A 21,800-nucleotide genomic window follows, 5' to 3' on the forward strand; every position below is an offset into this window, starting at 1 on the left:
GACCTAATTGTGATGCATAAGTCAGATTGTTCTGTCAATCTGTTGGAATTGGCTAGTTTCGTAATTGTTCTTAATGGTAAGATACAAATCTCTTGTGCCGATGAGGCATATAAGAGCAAAAGAATTTATCGTTATTTTTACTCACAAGTTCTGTTAAACGTTACATGGTAAAAGGTATATTATATCTCATTCTCATGAATATAGGTGTAACTGAATCTGACGTTCATCAATCTTTTCGTTAATCTTTGTCACCTGAAGCCAAATGCGATTGTTAGTTTCTGCTACTACAGCGTTCCATCTTTGATTTTTCTCTTTACCTTCTTGTTCTTGAGTTCTTTTTCATTCTTCAGTTCCCTATCTTTCGAAGTCTTTGCGACCAGTGTCATATTAAATTGTGATTGGTAGCTTCTTATCCTTCTTCGTCCTTTGACTCCCAACTCATACCGATTGTAGTCTTTAGGTGCTTTTCTATCTTTCCAAGAGGGCTAAAGTAATAAATCTAAAAATGCACAAATGCAGAGCATGACATGCTATTTTTCACAATGGGTTTTATATTACTTATTCGGGTTTTGGAGATAGGTTTTGTGCAAAATTAAAAAGCATACTATAGCTATAAAAACTTCCATCATCTGGTGTGGAACATAAACTGTTCGAACTCTAAAAGTGTCAGGAACTCATCAAGAAAAATTATGCCTTGCAAATCATAAGTTTGCTATAAAATGGTAACAGAAGTAGTAACTGAAAAAAATGGTGACTACAAGAAAGGCCTTTCAGCCATAACCTTACTGCTGTTGCTCTTTCACATCAACCGTATCTTCTCCCTCAACAGATAAGGATGCCCCTTGCGATGTTGCCATACCCAAGACCTCTCCAGGTGGTGGATGGTCAAACTTGCATGTCGCCCCATACTTGCACATTCCAGTCTTCATATAGTATGGACAGTGTACAGCGCCCTGCATGTATCATCACAAAAAATTAAAGGAAGAAAATCTTATACTTGCATTCCCAACAGACCTAGTAAATGAGAAAAGTTAGATCGAATTCAAAGAATAACAGCCATCAACTAAAGTTGAAGCGTTAAGTTTATATGCCCTGTTAAGAATGGACAGGGGGGATGGAAATAAAATGCAAATGTACATATCTGTACAGAAATTTAGTATTCTGTGAGGGGTTTTCACTGATCAGAAGATATTCAAAACACACAACCATTGGGTCCAGTCTGATACCTGTAAGAGGATGCACCAATAGGAATTATGCGGAAGTCTGTTTTTTTCAGCGGAAGTCTGTTTTTTTTAGCGGAAGTCTGTTTTTTTTAGCGGAAGTCTTACATCTGTCATAGTTTACTATAAACAGTTATCCAATGTACGGTGTTATCGTGTTATTTGCCAATGCTTATGAAGATCTAACCAACACATTTTTTTGAGGTTATTAAACACCACCAAGAAGAATCAGGTTATCAGAAAATTTACATAGTGCCTTGAAATACTTCGCCCACTAGAAAATGAACATGTCATATTTAGGGTTTAGAAAGTAAAAGGTTAATAAGGTACCTCCCTCCTTGGTAGACCAGCAAGAGTGAGCTTAACATTTGGCTGCTGCACATCCTTTGCTGACACTACTGGTGCTGAACGATCAAGAGGGTGATGAAACTTGCATCTTTCACCAAACTTGCATTCCCCAGTTTTCATATAGAACTGATGGACAACATGACAGACCAAGCAAGATGTGCAAAAGAAAGATAGTGAATTACTAGATCCAAGTATACTAAGAATATCAGAAGAGAAATTCATGGCTGATTTAGATAATAGTATAGCAACTAGAATAAGAAACTCATTCAACACTACAGGTAGCTCCCTATAGTATCTACTGTGTATACGTTATGTGTATATGTATGCATACTGTAAGTCAACTTTTAAAAAGGCATAGATGAGGGCCTAATAACATGCACTTGTCCTTAGAAGTAATAAATTTAAAAGTCAACAAGAGGTAAGAACAATGCTACATTTACTAGACTCCAGATAGTATCTGATATAGGTGGTACTGCAAATTGTGTTCATGTTTTGAAAGGTTTACCATGCCCTTTTTAGGATTGATACAATGTACTTCCGAGCTTTTGGCAAAGGTAGGTGAATTCAACATTCCTTTTCGGGATACGGGTAAGGTCTGCGTACACTCTACTCTTCCCAGACCCCACTAGTGGGATTTTACTGGGTATGTTGTTGTTGTTGTAGGTGAATTCAACAGTCAAGACAAGTGAGAGGTTCAAGGAAAAAGAGTAGTCATTTCCACAGAAGTGCAAGCACCCGACAAAAAGGCTGCAAAAGATGCTCCTCGGGTCCTAAGATATACAGATCTAATGCCAATTAAGCGGCACCTTTTGATTGGGGGACAGCATAAAAATGCCTTCTAACTGATAACACAATATGGTTCATAGTCCAGGACCCAAAAGAATGTCACATGCATCCAGCTTGAGAGTAGTAATTCACATCTCTTTCAAGTATGTCTTAGGACAAAGTAGGTACGCACATCGCATTCAATTTGTCCAGGTCGTTGTGGATAGACAGGTGGAAGCAACCCAAGCTGCAGCATTGAAATAAACAATACATTCAGTAATATGTTCCAAAGCTTTTTATAGGAAATACAAACTGAACACTGCTTATACCATTGTCTGGGTCAGTCTTGGATCTAAATTTTGCAAGAGAGAGGCAGCTGGATTAACCATTCCAATGTTCAAATGTGTTGCAGGAGAGGCTACAAGGGCAGGACCAATAGCAGCTGCTGGCGGATGAAAATGTACCAAGTGAAAGAGAATCAGTAGTTGACTCTAGGCATTAAATTTTTTATGTTAAGTATTTGAATAGTGCCCCTAGCTGAAATTTCGTTTATAGGTCTTTCTCAACTGTTTAGATTAAATTGAAATCTAGTGAGCGTCTTTAAATTCAATGACACTGATGAGTACTACTTTATCATTTTTTTATAATGGTGGTGTCATGGCCTGCTTTCAAGCACCTCGACTATTCCATCGGATGCCTGCATCCTCCGAATAGTAAAAGTACTGGTTAGCTCTACCTACCAAGACTCAAAAAGATGAGAAGCAATCACCTAACTTTTTGACTCTACCGGTATTCGAAACCTAGTCTCATACAGTCTTCATTCCAACTTCATCAACCTTTAGAACACACCCGCGGGAGACTGGGCGCAAGTACTACTTGATAACTTTTGTCCCAGCAATCCCTTTATTTTAGTCATTTGCAAGATACATTGAAATTTATTAAAAAATTCTGAGAACATAACACATTTTCTAATCCTAAAAATTCACATGAGAAAGAAGCATGCTGACACTAGATTAGATTCACACATAATTACATATCAGACCAAAACCTATAAAATTCAAAACAAACAGAAGGCAAACAAGAACCTTTTGTTTTAATAGGTACGGCAAACAAGAAGCTTAAGACAGAGAGAAATATTTTAGCAATGTTCCAATAGAACTTATTAATATCCTTACTTCTTTCAGGATGGTTGTAACGGCAAGTGCCTCCATACTTGCAGCTGTTTGATATTTACCCCAAAAAAAGAAAAGAAAGACACATTGTAAACCAATGAGTAGTCCAACTTTTTGAGTATTTAAACTGTAAGCAGAAGAACAAAACTCCCATGTTTACCAACAAAAACAGACTAACCTGCCAGTTTTTAGGTAGAAAGGACAATCAACTTCACCCTGTAAAAGATAAAAACCAGAAGAATGAACTGCTTACTGTGGGTCTCCGAAAATACACCTCTTAGCGTATCTAATTAAGCTTAACAAAAACAGCCAGCTTCAAGTAGCTAAGGTATGGTTATTTTATCAAAAAGAAAAGCCATGGTCCTTATGGATGAATACTCATATTCTCTTCTGCTTTCTCTTCCTAGAGGTTAAAATCTATATTTGCTAATTTTCTTCTTAAAAATTTCTATTTGCTAATTTCTCCAAATAGGAAGTACATTCCAGAAGTACCCGGATCTACAAAATTGGAAACATACTGTAGACAAACACCAGGTAATGAAAATACATGAGATGCTTTAAGATCCTTGGGTCAGCAGTAGGTGAAAAATTAGTTAGCTGATTGTCTTAAGAACAATACGCTCTTCATCACAATAAATCCTCAAAGTCAAATTGAGGTGCCAGGATAGAAATATCACAATATCATAATTCTTTTGTTATAGTAAAATCATGATAATAATTGTCAAATGAAGTAGACAAAAACTGCAGTCTATTAATAGCTATCCTATGACAGCACAAAAGGAACGGAGAAAAGAAAAAGACAAACCAAAAGGCAAACAAAACAAGAAAGAAGCATGTAACACATTCTTACTCAATGAAGATAAACGATAAAATATATGAAGTACCGGTCTAATAGGAAGGCCTTTGGAGTTGTGCAATAAAGCTGGAACAGAAAGCGGCTTGATGAGATTCACATCCTCAGTCATCTCATTATTAGCTGATCCAGGGTTTTCCGCAGAGCCACTTTCTTGCTTTGGAGATGACAATTGTATATCTCTTGGATGGTGAAATTTGCAGGTAGCACCAAATTTACATGCCCCCGTCTTCATGTAAAACTGCCACAGTATGATTTAAGTAACTATGAAACAGCAACACATTACATGCATACTCACACAATCTTAGGTAACAAGTAGTGCAATCTTAGTAACAAGTTGTGCTAAAATGAGCAAAAATATTCGCATACCGCGCATGAGGGTTCAGAAGGTCTCTCAGGCAAGACAGAAACATCAGAATTTTGTACAGAACCCTGAGACCGAAGCCAAATTAACAGTTGAAATAAATGAAACTTTATCTTCATAGTAAGAATATAAAAGTTGAGCCTGTGAACCTACCAAATGAGCGGTATTATCTTTGGGGTGGTTGAATTTGCATCTATTACCGAACTTGCATTTTTGAGTCTTCATAAAATACTGGAAACATGTCACCATACAATTAGGCATATTAACAGCACACATAGCTGCAAACACATCAAAGAGTTTTTCTTACTGGACAATCAGGCTCTCCAGGTCTTTCAGGAAGAGATTCAGTTATAACTGGAACCTGCATAGATGAAGTGGAAGAAAACAGCTAGAAACATAAGATGTGATAACAGATTTTACAGACAAGTGGATGCAAATATGAACAGTAAAGGATCTTCTACCAGACAAAAGGGCAATGCCTCTAACTTTCCACAGGGAATGAGAGTCCATGATAATGTAATTAATGTTAAGAACTGTCAAAAGTGCAATGCATGAACCAGCCTGCAAAAGGCCAAGAGCTCGACTATATACCAGCTAGAAGGAATAGACATTTTGGCCTCTGAATCTTTAGCAATTAGCAAGCTGCAAGTGCTAGTCTAGGATTTTTTTTATAAGTGGTAGTTTAGAATTAATTGGGGACTGTGAAAACCTTAAAATGCTTTACATTATCATAATTCAATTTGTAAATGATGAGCATGAGTATCAAGCATGAATTTTGAAACTAGTGGGAAAGAGAATTTCAGCTACCTTGTACATCTAGCATCGTTAAGTGTAAGAAAGTATAAAAGGTATATAAATAGCTAAATAGAGAAGTTGAAAAAAAGTTCATTTCAAGAATTAAAAGTATTTTGAGAATGTCAAAAAATGAAATCACAACATTTTATGGAAAGAGGGACTAGTATTATATTTATGACATTATCATGTAGGTCACCCCAAAAAAAAACTACTCCATCCCATCTTATATAATGGTGTTTGATTGGTTACAGAGTTAAACTGTTAAAGAATGAGAGAAACACTTCCGAAGCTTGTGATCTAAAACAAACTATAGACATTTGTGTGGCTATAAATGATCTCATTAAAGATAAAATGAGAAGTTTAAAATTGAGTTGTTTCTAAATATAGAAAGGTGTCATTCTTTTGGGGCAAAGTAAAAAAGGAAAGTGTGCCACATAAAATGGGACAAAGGGAGTAGGACATGAACATGTAATTATAGACAAAGGCCTAACAAACAAATAGCTACCAATCTTTGTCAACTAAATTACAAATCCTTTTCAACCAAACACACCACCTCGAAGTTGGAAGGAAAGAAAGATATACCAACTCCTAACAACCAAATGAATTTGCAAATACATGACTAATGCCTCCCACACCAACAAGGAAAAAGCACAAATTAGATGGATAGCATTTCAATAGTTCTGTTTTCATAACGTTTAAAGTGTCCTTCACCAATTGACAAAACAATACAGAAAAACGAAGCTATGAGTGCTTGCTAAAGCAAAAGGCCATAAGTTTTTAAAGAAGATACTAAATGTGAAAGCCAGATTTCAAAAATGACAAGGAGTTAATTCACACTTTGGATTATTGGTGTATCACAATATTATGTTTTCATCTAAGCGTGAAAACATAGATATTACAGAAGAATTTGGAATATTTGAGCTCTCTGGAGCTGTAACTACTTTGTAAATTATCTCTTACCCATTTATCCTTGCAAAATAATACCATAGACTATCTGAAGCAAAGATAGAAACAATAAGTGAAAGCTTTTGTCAGTTGAAACTGCCCGCACAAAAAACGACACTCAAAAAACCTTAAGCCATAGAAATTCTCATCAGCCAACTAAACCATTGAAAAACAAGTTGATGTTCTATAAAAAAGAAAACGATTCATCAAAAAAACAATAAACTACTACTGTGGAGGACCAGATATTGTTGTCTTGCAAGTAATACAAAACTATCAATAAAGAGGCCCCCACCAGTCTCTTTAGAGAACAACTAATGATGAAAAGATAAACTAATATGGTGGAGGACCAGATATCCCTCTCTCCCGAGTAATACAAAACTTAAACAAAGAGCGTTGTTCAATCTCTTTGATGTTCTTTTAAAGCCATTATGTGGAACAAAGCATAACTTCCACCATAATGAAACTAGCAACACCCTTCATATACCTCTAACCCTTGTTACTGCTACCAAAGCCATTACTGGGACAAACCTCTAGTGTTTTGTTTTTATTTTTATTTTTAAATTTATGATAAGTCAAATAGGCTTTATTAGTGCTAGCAAATGGAAATCACTTAACTGAAAAATAAAGCACTCCATTAGTTTCATTTTAGGGATCTTTACACAACTAGCCGGCCAAATCCACTTTTTACTTTTCGTCGTCGTTGTAAGTATATTTTACATGATTATACATGGTTATACACCTACTATACATGAATTATACATATGATATGCCGGCTATTTTTACTTTAAGCAGTAGGGTGAATAGCTATTTAGGTTAATTCTTTTTCATTTTAAGTGTCTTATTTAAATTGGCACGAAGTTTAAGAATGTGAAGACAACTTTTACATCTTGTGATTCTAAACTAAAGGTGAGCATAACATACCAAAAATACCCTTTGAATCTTGTGGTCTTATAAATGTCGGGAAATTTTTGTAAGGGAGTATTGCCAAGCCATTATTGGGACAAACCTCTAGGCTTTATTTTTATTTTATTTTTTATTTGCGATAAGTCAAGCGTCTAAGATTTATTAGTGCTACCAAAGCGAAAAAGCTTTACTGAAGTACAAAGCACTCCCTTTGTTTCATTTTATGGGTCTTAGTTTGATCAAGTAAGAAGCATAAAAATGTAAGCAAAACTTTTAAATCATGTGTTTTAAACTAAGGATGTGTTTGGTATGAAGTAAAATATGTTCCACGAAAACTGGAAAATATTTTCTTGGAAATAAGTGATTTTCTTATATATTTTCTAGCGTTTGGTTAGTTAACAGAAATTATTTTTTGAAAAATATATAATCTAGGCAAACACTATGGGAGATGGGGTGAGGGGGTAGGATAGGGCCAGAGGAAAGGGGCCGAGGGAGGAGTGGGTGGTGGGCCAGGTGGGGGTTGGTTTGGGAGGGGGAGATTTGCCGGGGCGGATTTGGAGAGTGGACGGAGGGTGCCGTGGTGGGGGTGGGTCGGGGTGCAAGATGGTAGGTCAGGATATAGGTCGGGGTGGCGAGGATGTGGATTAGGGGGGTGGGGTGGGAGTGGGAAGGTTGAAAGAGAGTTTTGAAAAATATTTTTCCTCCTCTTGGTAGGGAAATCATTTTCCTCCAATTGGAGGAAAATGAGTTCAAATGAAAAATGTTTTCCAAAGCATTTAAGCCATCCAAACATGGGAAAATTGAAAAATATTTTCCTCCATACAAAACACACTTAACATACCCAAGATACAATTGAATCTTGTGGACTTCAATATGTCATGTCATTTCTATAATGGAATGTCATTACGGATAAGATAGGAATGTTGGAATTAACATAGAAAGGACGTATATTGTTTGAAAGAGACTAAAAAGAAAGTAAGGCACATCAGTTAAAGCTGTCAAAGTGACTTAGGTGTCTTCCTTTCCCTTGAAAGTTGTCAAAGTCACTCCCTCACACTCTTCAGAATGCTAGGAAGAGCCTAATCTGTATGGGTTTACAGGGAAACCTTATGCCTTTGGGAAGTTACCGGGAATATTAAACCAGTGGTTCAAAGGGTAGATACGTCCCTCCTGTCAATAGCTGAGAGAAAATGGAGGAAAAAGAAGACAGGGGAATAGGGTACACCATGCACTACAATTTAGCGATTCTTGAAGAAAGGCAGTCAAGGTTCAGGGTTGAGTGTGTGATATATTTCATGAAAGTAGAAGGACGAATTTGGGGGGAGAGGACAGTTGAGAAAAAGGAAGAGTAGGCAATAGTAACCAACAATTATGCATATGAATATATTGTCTTGGAACGTGAGAGGTTTGAACAATCTTGGGAAGCGAATAATAAAAGTAATTACACAAGTAGAAATAATATGTGGGTTTGTGTATAAGAAACCAAGAAAATGGGTATTAAAAGAGGATTGATCATAGTGAGGAGCAAATGAAAGATAAGGACCAAGGTTAACCGTTATTCGGACTAGTAAGGAGCAACTGTGAGTATTCTGTTGTAGAATAAAGAGTACTGTCCACATGAGATCATTTGACGGCAACAGTCCGCTAGAACACAACTAGACTAATTCACCGGACAACCTATTTGGCTCATAAGCACAGATTGCCAAGGTAATCCTGCCCACCATGTTGGAACACATCTGCTCAAACTAAGTATTGCAGCTAGGATTCAAACCTGGGTATATACCACTCAGAAAAATTCCCAGAACAAGTGGAATAGTGGATTAGATTTTTTCTCTTAATAACTTCTAACTGAGGGCTAAAGAAACTTGTACAAGATACAAGCTCATCAGTATAGAGATCTTTTTTATGACGTAGGCCATCATTATAGAGATTAAAGACCTGATCAAGACGTCAATGTTCCACATACATCAACATTGCATTTTCTAGATATAGTACACGGAGTAAAACAAATATATATGCAAGATGAACGAACTAGATATAATTGTAGTGAAATATTAAAATAAAGTGAAATCCAGATTAAAACTACATCACATTTCATAAAAGCTATTGCTTAAATGACATGGAAACTTATCCCAACATTTTCATAAGTAAAGACTTAATATAGATATACACGGGAAAGCAAAATAATACATTAAGTGAAATAAGAATGACTAATTTGATAACCTATTGTGTTTTTTTCTATTAAGAATAAATAGCAATAAATGATCACCTCTTTCCAATCTGGGATTCCACCCTCCGGAACCCAAATAGGATGGTCAAACTTGCAGCTATCTCCAAATTTACAGGTTCTTGTTTGCATATAATGGGCACAGTCCTTCTCTCCGGGCCTCTGGGGATATATAGACAAATTGCTTGCACTCTCGAATCTAGGGCGCTTGGCTAAAGGATTGGCTGAAAACCAAGCTTCAGCTTGCCCAATTGTATTACGTGCACCCAAAAGTGTCCGATGATACAGTGCTATGGTATGTAATATATACATAAACACAAAAACACAGATGTGTCTGTTATTATACATACAAGTATACAGTTTTATATTTACATAAGGTAGTATTAGTAAATATGTGCAACAAGAATTCAAATAACTAATACAACTTAAATAATGCTTTTATGCACTAATTACACATGGGAAAAGAGATATCTTGATATAAAAAAAGGACGTAGAAACTAGTGGTTGTTTGCAAAAGCTTTAAACACCAGTAAGATTTATCAAAACTTGCGCATTACATGGAATATATCTAACTCGTAAAGAGCAGAAAACATTACTGGACTTATACAAAAATTATTTGTTGTTAATTGTTAAAATAATATAGATATATCTTAATATCTTAAAGCTATACCAAGAGAGCAACTGAAATCCACTGTACTGGAGGCAGCATTATTTATTTGGAGTAAATTGTTAAGTTAATTGCTGAGCGAAACCCCCAACCTCACAGTCTCACACAACAAAGGTAAATCGCTAACCGATACTTTCATACTATCGCACTAAGCCCTACCTCAAAACAACCTCCCCCTCCTTGCAATTGCCAATATAGGAGGTGCAGCAACAACTACGCCCCAGTCCTAAACAAGTTGGTCTCAGCTATATATCACCGAACCACATTACTTCATTTAAACAGATCAATATTATGCAAATACAACTAGAAAGTATTAGACGTATAATGTATAAATCTCTGAAAGGTTAAACAACTCCTAGAAAGCATAGGACCTACAGTAAAAGTGCTAACATGTCTAAAACATATTCTCAACAAATACAGAAAATGAAAAGTGTTCCATTCTTCTAAATCTCAAGATAATAGCAGATAAAAACAGCCGATACATGGTGCATTCGAGAAGTTAATAGAAAAAATCTATGGTTTATATTAGTCAGATGCAGCTATAGTTCATTAAGCACAAAATGGATAAATAGAAGGAGAGAGAGAATTGTCCCTTACCATCAGAGGAGGAGCGCTTCAAGCTAGAAAAATAAGAGTCGGCAGCAGGAGGCTGCGCAACATCGACTCCAGGAGGTGCAGTCCACGAGGACTGATAAGCCGCCAAACCTGGAATCTTACTCGCAGCGGGGTTATAACTATCACTTTGATTAAATAGCATAGTGGGTGAAGAGAAGGAATAGCCGGAAGAACCAAAATAACTTGAGGAACCAAGGAATGGCTTATTATTATCCGTAGAGAGATAGTCGTCCATGGATCTCGTCGTCGTCCTAGACAGGTTGCTCCCTGCTGCTATTCCCGCATTGCTGCTAGGGTTATAGCCGTAGAGCTGATTCGCCATCTCTCCTAGTACAGATTCGACTGGACAGCCGACTGCAAACCTCCACACAAAGAAGGGAAAGTTTTGCTAGTTAGTAACTTCGCTTTTTCCTAGTTTGGTTTGTTTAAAGAGAGAAAAGTTCAAATATACCCCTAAACGTTTTAAAATTGTTCATTTCATCCCCTTTGTCAAAAGTTTCGGATAAAAAAGAGCTTGTTACTGTCCAGACGTTCATTTATAGCATGGACTCATAACCTAAATTAAATGATAGTAAGTAATATTCTATAATAAATTAAATTACAATTGTAAAAAAAATTACTATCGTATAATTTTAGTGTATATAACTTATATCCTAGTCTTATAATGTTCTACGAACAAAGTAATATTTGTTATACACACTACAATTGTAACGACCCAATCGATTATTTTAAGTTCTAGCGTCTCGTTCCATGATCTGAGATTTCCTGTAGGTCAATTTGATGTTTTATGACATGTGGGTATGAGTGATTTTTGTCCCAAGAGGTTTGGAAGTGATTTGGGATACTTAGTCCCTAAATAGAAGCTTTAAGTTACAAGAATTGATCAAGGTTTAACTTTTGGGTAAACGGACTCGAAATTGAGTTTAGATGGTACTGATAGGTTCTTATGATGATTTTGGACTTGTACGTATGTCCATATTTGACTTTGGAGGTTCCTAGAAGAGTTCGACACCATTTATTGAAAGTTGACAATTTGAACAACTTAAGAGTTCATACGTTTGACCAAGAGTTGACTTTGATGTTCAGAGACTTTAGATAGGTCTATATAGTTGAATTGAACTTGTATGCAAAGTTTGGAAGTAATCCAAAGTGACTAATAACCTGTTTGGCGAAGCTGCAAAAATTAGCTTATTTTGAGAAGTATTTTTTCTCTAAAGTGTTTTTCTTAAAAGTATTTTTTAGTCATAAACAATTTATATTTGGCTAATCAATTTGAAAAACACTCCTTATAAGCAATTAGTGTTTGGCCAAGCTTTTAAAAACTGCTTTTAAATGTATTTTTCTTAAAAGTTTTTTGGAGAGAAGCTACTTTTTTCTGCTTTTTCAAAACTGCTTTTACTCAAAAGCCCTTTTTTTCTAAAAGTTTAGCCAAACACTTCAACTTTAAAAAAAATACTTATTTTGAAAAAAAAAGTGCTTTTGGATGTTACACCCCATACTTAAATAAAGCATGGTAAGTGTGGATCCTAGCGCGAAATCAGCTGGAGACCTGTTCGAAGCCAGAAAGTGATCACACATTTCAGTGGGCTTGCGCCACGTGTCTCGCCGAGCGGGGCAACCTGTTTTGTATGTGGAAGTGGCAAAAATTCCTATGCTTGGTAACAATATAAAAGGGCAGTGAGGCTCTTTCTCTTTCATTCTAGAAGTATCATCAGAACAAGTCCTCTCAAAATACTCTCAACGCCTCATTAGAATTTCCTAGCAAATTAAGGCAAGGTCGAAGGTGAATCTGGATTTAGCAAGATTTAGCTTGAAGGAATTTGGAATCGTTATTATAAAACCCATCACCTAGGGGAATCAGTTCTGAAGATTCATTAGAGGAAAAGTTAACCACCATAGAAGTGTAATTAGATCTCCAACAAGGTATGTAGGGCAACTTTCTTTCTTGGCATGAGTTAGTGTAAGTCTCACCTTCTTTCTAAGTGACCCTTATACTGTAAAGTTTGGTAGTTCTAAGTCCTCTCAATGATATTATCGTTGTTCCTGTGCATTCTCGCTGGTAGTATGACTTTCAGAGTCTACATTGTTCTCAGTTGGGATCCTGTTGTCGGAGAGTATGATTCATTCTGAAGTTTAATATTATGGGATCGTGTGGCACGCCGTCCACTTATATATATATATATATATATATATATATATATATATATATATATATATATATATATATATATATATATATATTTTACTCTACCGAGTCGCGCTATAGCCGGCCGGGTATGACACATATTGTGTAACCATTAATCAGTTCGGTACGATGAAACATGATGTGAGATATTACCAAGCTCGTGTGTGGCTGGATACGATGACGTGTGATGTGAGGCTACCGAGTCCTCTTGAGGCCGGTTACGCCAAGTTCTGTTAAGACAGGGTACAACCGAGACCTCCTGAAGCTAGGTACAATATTCCTGTATGAGACCGGGTATGGAGTAATGAAAATTGTGCCCCAAATAGTGGCTGAAGATATGTGTGTGTGTGTGTATATATATATATATATATATATATATATATTAAGCATAGAGCTAATGAGAGGCTTGATATCACAAAAGTTTGCATGCATTTATGATCCATGGTTCATAGTTCCTCACAGTTTAGTTCACGCCCCTGGTGGGTTGTCTTCGGTGTTCAGGTTGGAATCATGTACTTATATCGCTTATGTTATGACTCTAATTTATTTATGTTTCCTAGTCTTACATACTCAGCACATTATCCGTACTGACACCCCTTCTTTTTGGGTGCTGTGTTCATGCCCACAGGTACAGATAGGCCCAATAATGCCCATCCCTAGTAGGTGCACGATTCACCCGTTGGTTGTTGCTCTCCTCTTCTTCAGAGTAGTTATTTTGAAGTCGATAGGTACGGAGGCAAATGTTATAAACATTTTGGGTACTGTGGGGCCCTGTCCCAACCTAGTTGTGTACGTGTATGTTCTTTTGGTACTCTTAGAGGCTTGCAGGTTAGATTTCCATTGTATAAAAAGGGGCAATGACGATTTTGTTAAGAACAGTTGTAATATGTATAAAATTCCAATGTTGTCTTTGTTAATCAGTTGTATTCATTTTAAACCTTGGTAATTATCACTTTGAGGCCTCAATGGCCTAGAACTTATGAACGAAAAGATGAAAGAGCACGTTGGTTCACACGGGCCTTCGGGCGCCGTGTGCTAGTCGCACCTTCCTAGGCTGGGGTGTGACATTAGATTTGGAGAAGCTTGGCCAAACAGGCTACAAGTGTGATTCGGACACTCTTTTAAAATAATGAGGATTAAGAACTTAAGAGAAATTCTATTCGGTTTGAGCCTCGTTCTTTGTTATGATGTTCCCGTGGGTTTTTTAGCCTTTGGAAAATTCCATATTGGGTATTTGGACTTTTAGAATGACTAGATGGAGTCATGTGAGGCTCAGGTAAGTTTTGGCGCGATTGGGGAAAGTTTCGATAGAATTGAGTTGCTGAAACAAGGCTTTTTTTATAGTTGGCTTGACTTCGAAAGCGCACATCTCCCAATATATAAAGAATTATAGGATGAGGTTTCAATGATATTGTAGCTCTTTGAGTCTAATTTATTGTGGTCCAAGCCATTTGTTATTCTGAAATTTGAGCATAAAGTTATGATCGTTTTACTAAAGGGTCGTAGAGTAATTTTTTTGCCAGCAGAGTGTTGCAGGTTGCAGCACTACCGCAATACAGGGGCTAACGTACGGGGTGCCGTTGCAGTGCATTTTTATTGGAAGATGGTTCTTCGCACTATAAATAGAGCCCATTTCGTAGTTTTGGCATTTTTCTTCAATTATGGAGCATGGAAGCTCGGTGCTGAGGGTTTTTGACCTATTTCTTCATCAAACATATTGGGGTATGTGATTCTAACTCACTTTATCATCAAGTTAAGAATATATCATTTATTTTAATAAAAAATCAAGGATTTGGGACAAATCAAGAGAGAAATTTAAGAAACCTAGAAATGAATAATTGTTGATTTAAGCATGCTAATGACATCAAAAAGAATTTTGATTACATATTTGGGTTCCATGACTCATGGGTGTAACAATCCGACCAGTACTTTTGAGTTTTAGTATTCCGTTTGGTGGTTTGAGACTTTGAGTAGCTTCATATGATGCACTATATCTGGAAGAGTAATTCTCATTATGGAAGCTTTAAGTCGGAAGAGTTGACCAAAGTTTGAGTTTTGAGTAAAAAACCTTAAAATCGGGATTTAATAGTTTCAATAGGTTCATATGGTTATTTTGGACATAGGGATATGTTCGAATTTAATTTTAGATGTTCCTAGAAGATTTTCACGCTATTTGTCGCAAGTTGGCAATTTGAAGAACTAGAGAGTTTATAGGTTTAACATAAAGTTGACTTCGGTATTATCGAACATTGATTGTGGTTTTGAGACCTTGGATCTATACTAATGGATGATATGAATTGTGTGCAAAGTTTGGTTGTAATTGGAATATCTAAGTGTGATTCAGATGCATTTCACGAAGTTAGAGTGTTTGAAAGTTAAGAGATGAATTTTATCGTCGATTCTTGGTTTGTTGTTGTTTTTGACATTTCAAGTCTTGGGACAAGTTTTTAGGAAGTATATGGAATTGTTGGAATGGGTGGACGGGTGGCTCGAGTGTGATTTGGAGTTGTTTCGAACCATTTTGGTTGAGTTTGGAACAACTGATGTACTAGTGCACTGTAATGCTTCGCGATCACGGAGCATATCTCGCGGCCGCGAAGAAGAATTTGGCAAGATGGACTTGGTGCATCGCATTTGCGAACATAAGGTTGCAATGTGTAGGCTTATAGGCCGGTGGTCATCACTTCGCATGGAGAGGTTCGCGCTCGCGGAGAGGAAGAGACTGGCTAGGGAGCTGGTCTTCGCGTTCACGATGGCCATCTCGCATTCACAAAGGAGTGGGGACTGATGGCTTTCATGATCACGTGGGTAATTCCATGATCGCGTAGAAGGAATGTCAGGCAACAAAATTTTGTGCTTCGCGATGGATCGCGATCGCGAAAGGTACCTCTGGACAGACGATTTAAATTGTGAATATTGGGATTTTGCTCATTCTCTTATATTTTGAACCCTTAACTTGGAGAGGATGATCTACATGGATTTCTAACCCTAAAATAAGAAATGAAAGTGTAGGAATTGGAGATTTTGGTATGAACTTAAAAGAGTGATTTTAGGAATTTTGATCATGAAATTGGACCCCGATTTGGAATCTAATCATATATTTGTAATCGTGGGATAATGGGTGAACTACATCTACGGTCAATTTCAAGTTTCGGGCGGGCCTGAGGTTGACTTTTTAATTTGGCTTAAAGATTGAATCTTTTTATATGAAATCATTTCCTAAAGCTTGTATTGACTCATTTAAGTAATATTTGACCAGATTCGAGTCATTTGGTGTTGAATTTGAAAGAAAAGACGGTTATTGTTGATTAAAGTTTGCTGGGAGGAGGTAAATGTCTTGTCTATCCTTGTAAGAGGTGATTCTCCCCATATGTGATCTATTGCTACGTGTTACTTGAGTTAGAAGTCACGCATATGCGAGATGACGAGCGTATAGTAGCTAGATTATGACTATATCCGGTAACATTTGGCTTATAATTATGCCTTGTTTGTACTATTTGAACTTATTATTGATATTTCATTGATTCTATGACTACGTAATAACTCGTACTTATGTCTTAGAAGCATGCTTAAGGTTATGACTTTTTAAATTGGCATAAAGGATTATTTTGCCATGTTGACCTTTCTTATTAAGCGGTAACTATACACTTGTCTTATTTGATTCATGATTGGTGGTTATATGGCTTAATATATTCATGTTGAATATTATGAAAAGACTTATGAATGTTAAGAATTACTTATTGAACTGTTGAGATAAAACTCTAAATTACATGATTAGTCATAGCCATCTTGTCACGACCTAAAATTCCACCAAAGGCCGTGATGGCGCCTAACCCACTCGCTAGGCAAGCCAACACTCAACAACAACAATAGAATCTAATTACTAACCCATTAATCATTTTATGATATAAATAACCAATGCGGAAATTAATTTCAATTCAATAACATAAATATATAATCAATGATAGGGTCTGACTAACTGTCTAAGATACGCCTAAAATTTGGTGTCACTATATCAAGAACATCTAATAAGAGCAACTAGAATCGACTTAATAAATACATCTGTCTGAAAAAGAAATGCATAGATAGAAATAGATAAGTAGGGAATGACGACTCATGTGCTACGGATCAGATCAAGCAGCTCACCATGATGTCTCCAATAACACACTCCTACTCCGCTCAAAGGGTACTACAAATAAGAGTCTCAGAACTTGTACAAAATATGCAAAACTATGATATGAGTACAAAACCACGGTACTCAATAAGTATCAAGTCTAGCCTCAAAGAAGTAGTGGTGAGGGGTCTTTACCGACACTTACCAGCAACTCAAAAGCATCAGAAACATAAGTAGAGCATGGAATAAAGCATGATATCAATAATTTGGTCTGCCAATAAAAATTCAGTAAAATTGGAACTTCGACATGCTTTTTAGATAAGGAGATGGAATACAATATCAATTACCTTAGTTCTTTTTATTGTCACGATAAAAGTCAATCAACATTCACATATAATATAAGAGTCACTACATGAGTCTAAGCTACAAAATGCATGCTCAAACAAGGGGGATATAACAATACATGTTATCTCAATCCTTCACAAACACATCACGAGTCAGTCTATACATACATACATACATACATACATACATACATACATACATACATACATACATACATACATACATACATACATACATACATACATATATATATATATATATATATATATATATATATATATATATATATATATATATATATATATATATATATTGAGCCATTGACTGAGTCAAAGCTTCCAGTGCATGCTCACAATCCAATACCAAATCTAATAACGTTGCAGCGTGTAACTCGGTCTACTCATCACACCGTTGCAGCATGCCACCTTATCCACTCACAATATCATATATAATCAATATCCGTTCAAAATATCTATGGTGTAGAAATTCTCATCTTTTCACAATATACAACTCTCCAATTCATGAAATATATGCATGAAGGAATATAATTACAAGACACCAAATCATAACAGCAGAATTGCAGATAAAAGCCTATATGGCTAAAAGACGAATATGGCTAAAAGACGAATATGGCTAATGATGTAATTCAATTCGTCTCCACAATTCAATAAGCAATTTTGCATTCAACCGTTTTTTCATAATATTTAATATGAATAGATTAAGCTATGTAACCACCAAATCATGAATCAATAAGACAAAGTGTATGACTATAGCTTAACAAAGAAGCTAAAAATGGAAAAATAATCATCTATGCGCTATTTCAACAAGCCATAACCTTAAGCATACTTCTAAGCTACAATTATAAGTCATCACATAGCCGTAGAATCAATGAAACTAGAATAAAAATTTCACATAGTCCTAACAAGGCATAATCATAAGCCAAACTTTACCGGATATGGTCATAACCTAGTTGTGCATATACACTCATCACCTTGCATATACGTGGCTCCTAAATCGAGAGACAAGTAGCAAATAGATCACTTATAGGGAGAATTCTCTCTTGTAAGGATAGACAAGAGTTTTACCTCCATTCGGCAAAGTTTAATCAATTGACAACAAACTTTTCATTCAAATCCAACACCAAATGACTCGAATCTAGTCAAATACAACTCAATAAAGCCAAAAAAAAGTCGTATGAATCAATGCCAAACAATAAAGCTTCAATCTTTAATCAGATCCTCAAAAGTCAACAACGATCAACTGGGGCTCACATGGTCGAAACCCGAGTCAAGGGATAGATCCTGACAACCATAATCTCACGAGTCTAAATTTATTATTAGATTGTAAAATCATGTCCAAATCGACTCCCAAATCCCCAATTTACACTCTCTTGAATTATAGACAAAACCCCCCCAAATTTCTCTTTGAAATTCCAAGGTTTAGGTGTAGAAATCCATGGAGAATCAAGATATATAACCAAATCTAAGTGAAAATTACTTACCTATAATGTATTAGTGAAACTACTCTTCAAAATCTCCTCCTCTCGAAGTCTAGGGCTCAAAATATGAAAGAATGGGCAAAAGTCCCGAAATTCCAGCTTATAAAGTCTGCCCAGGCATTACTCTTCACGATCACGACAGTATCCATGCAATCGCGAAGGCCAAACAGCCCCCAGCTCCAGCTATGCTTCACGAACGCGAAGCCTTCCATGCGAATCTGATGACCAACTGCGTCCAAGCCTATGCATATGCAATAGTCCCTACGTGAATGCAAAGGCCAAACCTTCATCTGACTCCACTGCTCCGCAAATGCGATCTCCCGAAAGGGAATGTGATACTTCTGGCCCCTAACACTACGCGAACGTGACACCTTCTCGGTGAATGCAAAGAACAGATGCTAGTCGGCCAAATCATTCTCTGCGATCGTGAGCCTTGCTTTGAATTCCCAAAGCACTGCAACACACCAGAACATTAGCTATTCTAAACTCAATCAAAATGGTTCGAAACTACCTCGAATCACACGCAAGCCCCTGGGACCCTGTCCAATCGTACCAACAAATCTAAATACCTTATCCAAATTTATACAGGGCTCAATACATCACAAATAATATCAAAACCAAGAATCAAAGATCAAAATCCTTCTCTTAACTCACATGTTCAAACTTCATCGAACTAGTCTAAATCGCACGTAGACATGCCAGATCACAACAAAACTTTACACATAAGTCCCGATAAACCAAATGAACCTATCCAAAGTCTCGAAACACCAATCAGAACTCGGTAATACCAAAGTCAACTTCTAATCAAACCTATGAACTCTCCAATCTTTCAAAATGCCAACTTTAGGCTAATAGAGCCAAAACCTTCTAGGAACATCCGAATCCAAATCCGAACACACGCCCAAGTCCAAAATCACCATATGAACCTCTTGAAACCATCAAATCTCAATTTTGAGATTGTTTACTCAAAAGTCAAACCTTGGTCAACTTTTTCAACTTAAAACTTCTAAATTGAGAATCACTCTTCTAAATCAACTCCGAACCCCTTGAAAATCAAAATCAACCATATACACAAGTCATAATACATCATATGAAGCTACTTAAGGAATCAAACCACCAAACTAAATGCTAAACCTCAAAACTACTGGTCGGGTTGTTATCTCCTCCACTAGTTAAACATAAATTCGTCATCGAATGTGCCAAGAGTCACCCCAAAGTTGTCAAGTAACTGCACAAACTCATCATACATACGACCACGAGTGATTCCATCCACCTCAATCCATATAAGTCCATTAACACAATCCTGACTGAAGATTCTTCTTTTGATCTTAACCCATAAGCCTTAGAACCAAATTTCAACATCTATAACTCTCTTTAAGATCCGATTCTTGTATACATACACTTTATCAATCCCCACAAGCTGCAATAAATAGATGTACTTCCAAGATGTAACCATACGATATGCCCCATAACTCCTATGTCCATAGCCATATCTTCTGCCCCCGGCAACTGCCTGCTACCAAACCTAGTATCAGTAACAAATATATATCAAATAAAACTTTGTTCCAACCCTCGGTTCCAAATGATAAAGGAAACGTGTAGAAACTCATAACCACCACCAAGACAATAAGTTATGGAATTCTCTCGCTTGACAAGAACCATTGCCAAATTATGAGTTAACTAATGACATTCTTCTTCCAAACATATCTTATCCAAATCCTATTACATTAATTCCAGGTCTCATCTCACCTAATACAAGCTGCTCAACTAACAAGACACATCAAATGCCACCTAAAGCCTCATACGACACAATCTGTCATCAATAAGTCGCAACTCAAATATGACCAATTATAGAAAGAGAACCAAATAGGAGGGCAATCCAATAAGTTTAACAAATATAACAACAAAAGAATAACGCCATGTTCTCATTCCACAACGGGAAGGCACAACATACAAAAGAAGTACAAGGAATTGTATCCGACATAACTCCATTGTGACGTATAACCCGATCCAAGCATATCAATCCACATGGAAATACCAATTGAGCCAAAATGCTCATGCTCAACAATACATGAATATCAACAACAAGCATGTGAAGTGCACAAAAATAACCATGAGGAGGCGGATAACTTAATGAGCTCGGGAAAAAGCCAAGCACGACTAAGGTGCAATAAGTAAACCAACATCTCAAGAGCCACCTCACTCATATAATGGAACAAGGCCTAAACATGGCCACAACATGCATGTGAATAATCAAGTAATCTCACAACCCATAGTACACCAGAGAGTAATATTTGAAATAGATTAGGGCACAAATAAGTTCAATTCCACCCGATGACACTCCTATAGTAAATGTTGCACTGAGCAAGCAAATCCAAATCCAGTGTGGAATACACATTCTTATTAGGCCTATCAATAAGCATCCAAGCCGACTCAAAACTTTCCAGAATTGGTAAATAGCCTTCCAAGAGTCCATAGTGACCCTATCCATGACACACACAATCAATTATCAAATCCTGAACACACTTTCACGGCTCGCAATCAGAGGGATAATCTGCCTCTCAGAATATAATCTTTAAATTATGAGAATACAAGAATATTCATACATGATCTCTAACTCTCTGACTTGAATGACTGCCATATCATACATATATAATCACATCATGAGAATTACATCCATAAATCTCTTGCACAGATTAGTAAAAACCTGAATACCAATAGTTGTCAAGCACGCGATCTCTGCAGTACTAGTCAGGCATCTGCAAATCAATACACAATGCATTT

At 36.6% G+C, this 21,800-nt stretch overlaps 1 protein-coding gene across 3 annotated transcripts; it reads right to left on the reverse strand.

Annotated features, from left to right (window-relative positions):
• Window positions 1–580: 580 nt before the first annotated feature.
• On the reverse strand, window positions 581–11,287 carry LOC107801231 (zinc finger CCCH domain-containing protein 37). 3 transcript variants are annotated; one of them, XR_012694301.1, is made up of 12 exons: window positions 10,857–11,287; window positions 9,635–9,882; window positions 5,030–5,083; window positions 4,876–4,953; window positions 4,728–4,790; window positions 4,390–4,599; window positions 3,684–3,721; window positions 3,509–3,552; window positions 2,663–2,775; window positions 2,375–2,580; window positions 1,551–1,694; window positions 581–953 (listed from the first exon to the last, which is right to left on the reverse strand). XR_012694301.1 is itself a non-coding variant. In XM_075219813.1 (12 exons), the coding sequence occupies exons 1-12, from the start codon at window positions 11,194–11,196 to the stop codon at window positions 783–785; spliced, it is 1,557 nt and encodes a 518-aa protein (XP_075075914.1). In that variant the 5' UTR covers window positions 11,197–11,287; the 3' UTR covers window positions 581–782. The 3 variants fall into 3 exon arrangements, 2 of the variants coding, with proteins under 2 accessions (XP_075075914.1, XP_075075913.1); XM_075219813.1 differs by having other exon boundaries at window positions 2,527–2,580; XM_075219812.1 differs by having other exon boundaries at window positions 2,527–2,580; window positions 2,663–2,778.
• Window positions 11,288–21,800: the final 10,513 nt, after the last annotated feature.

This window comes from Nicotiana tabacum, chromosome 8 (genome assembly GCF_000715075.1).
Source record: "Nicotiana tabacum cultivar K326 chromosome 8, ASM71507v2, whole genome shotgun sequence".
Taxonomy (NCBI): Eukaryota; Viridiplantae; Streptophyta; class Magnoliopsida; order Solanales; family Solanaceae; genus Nicotiana; species Nicotiana tabacum.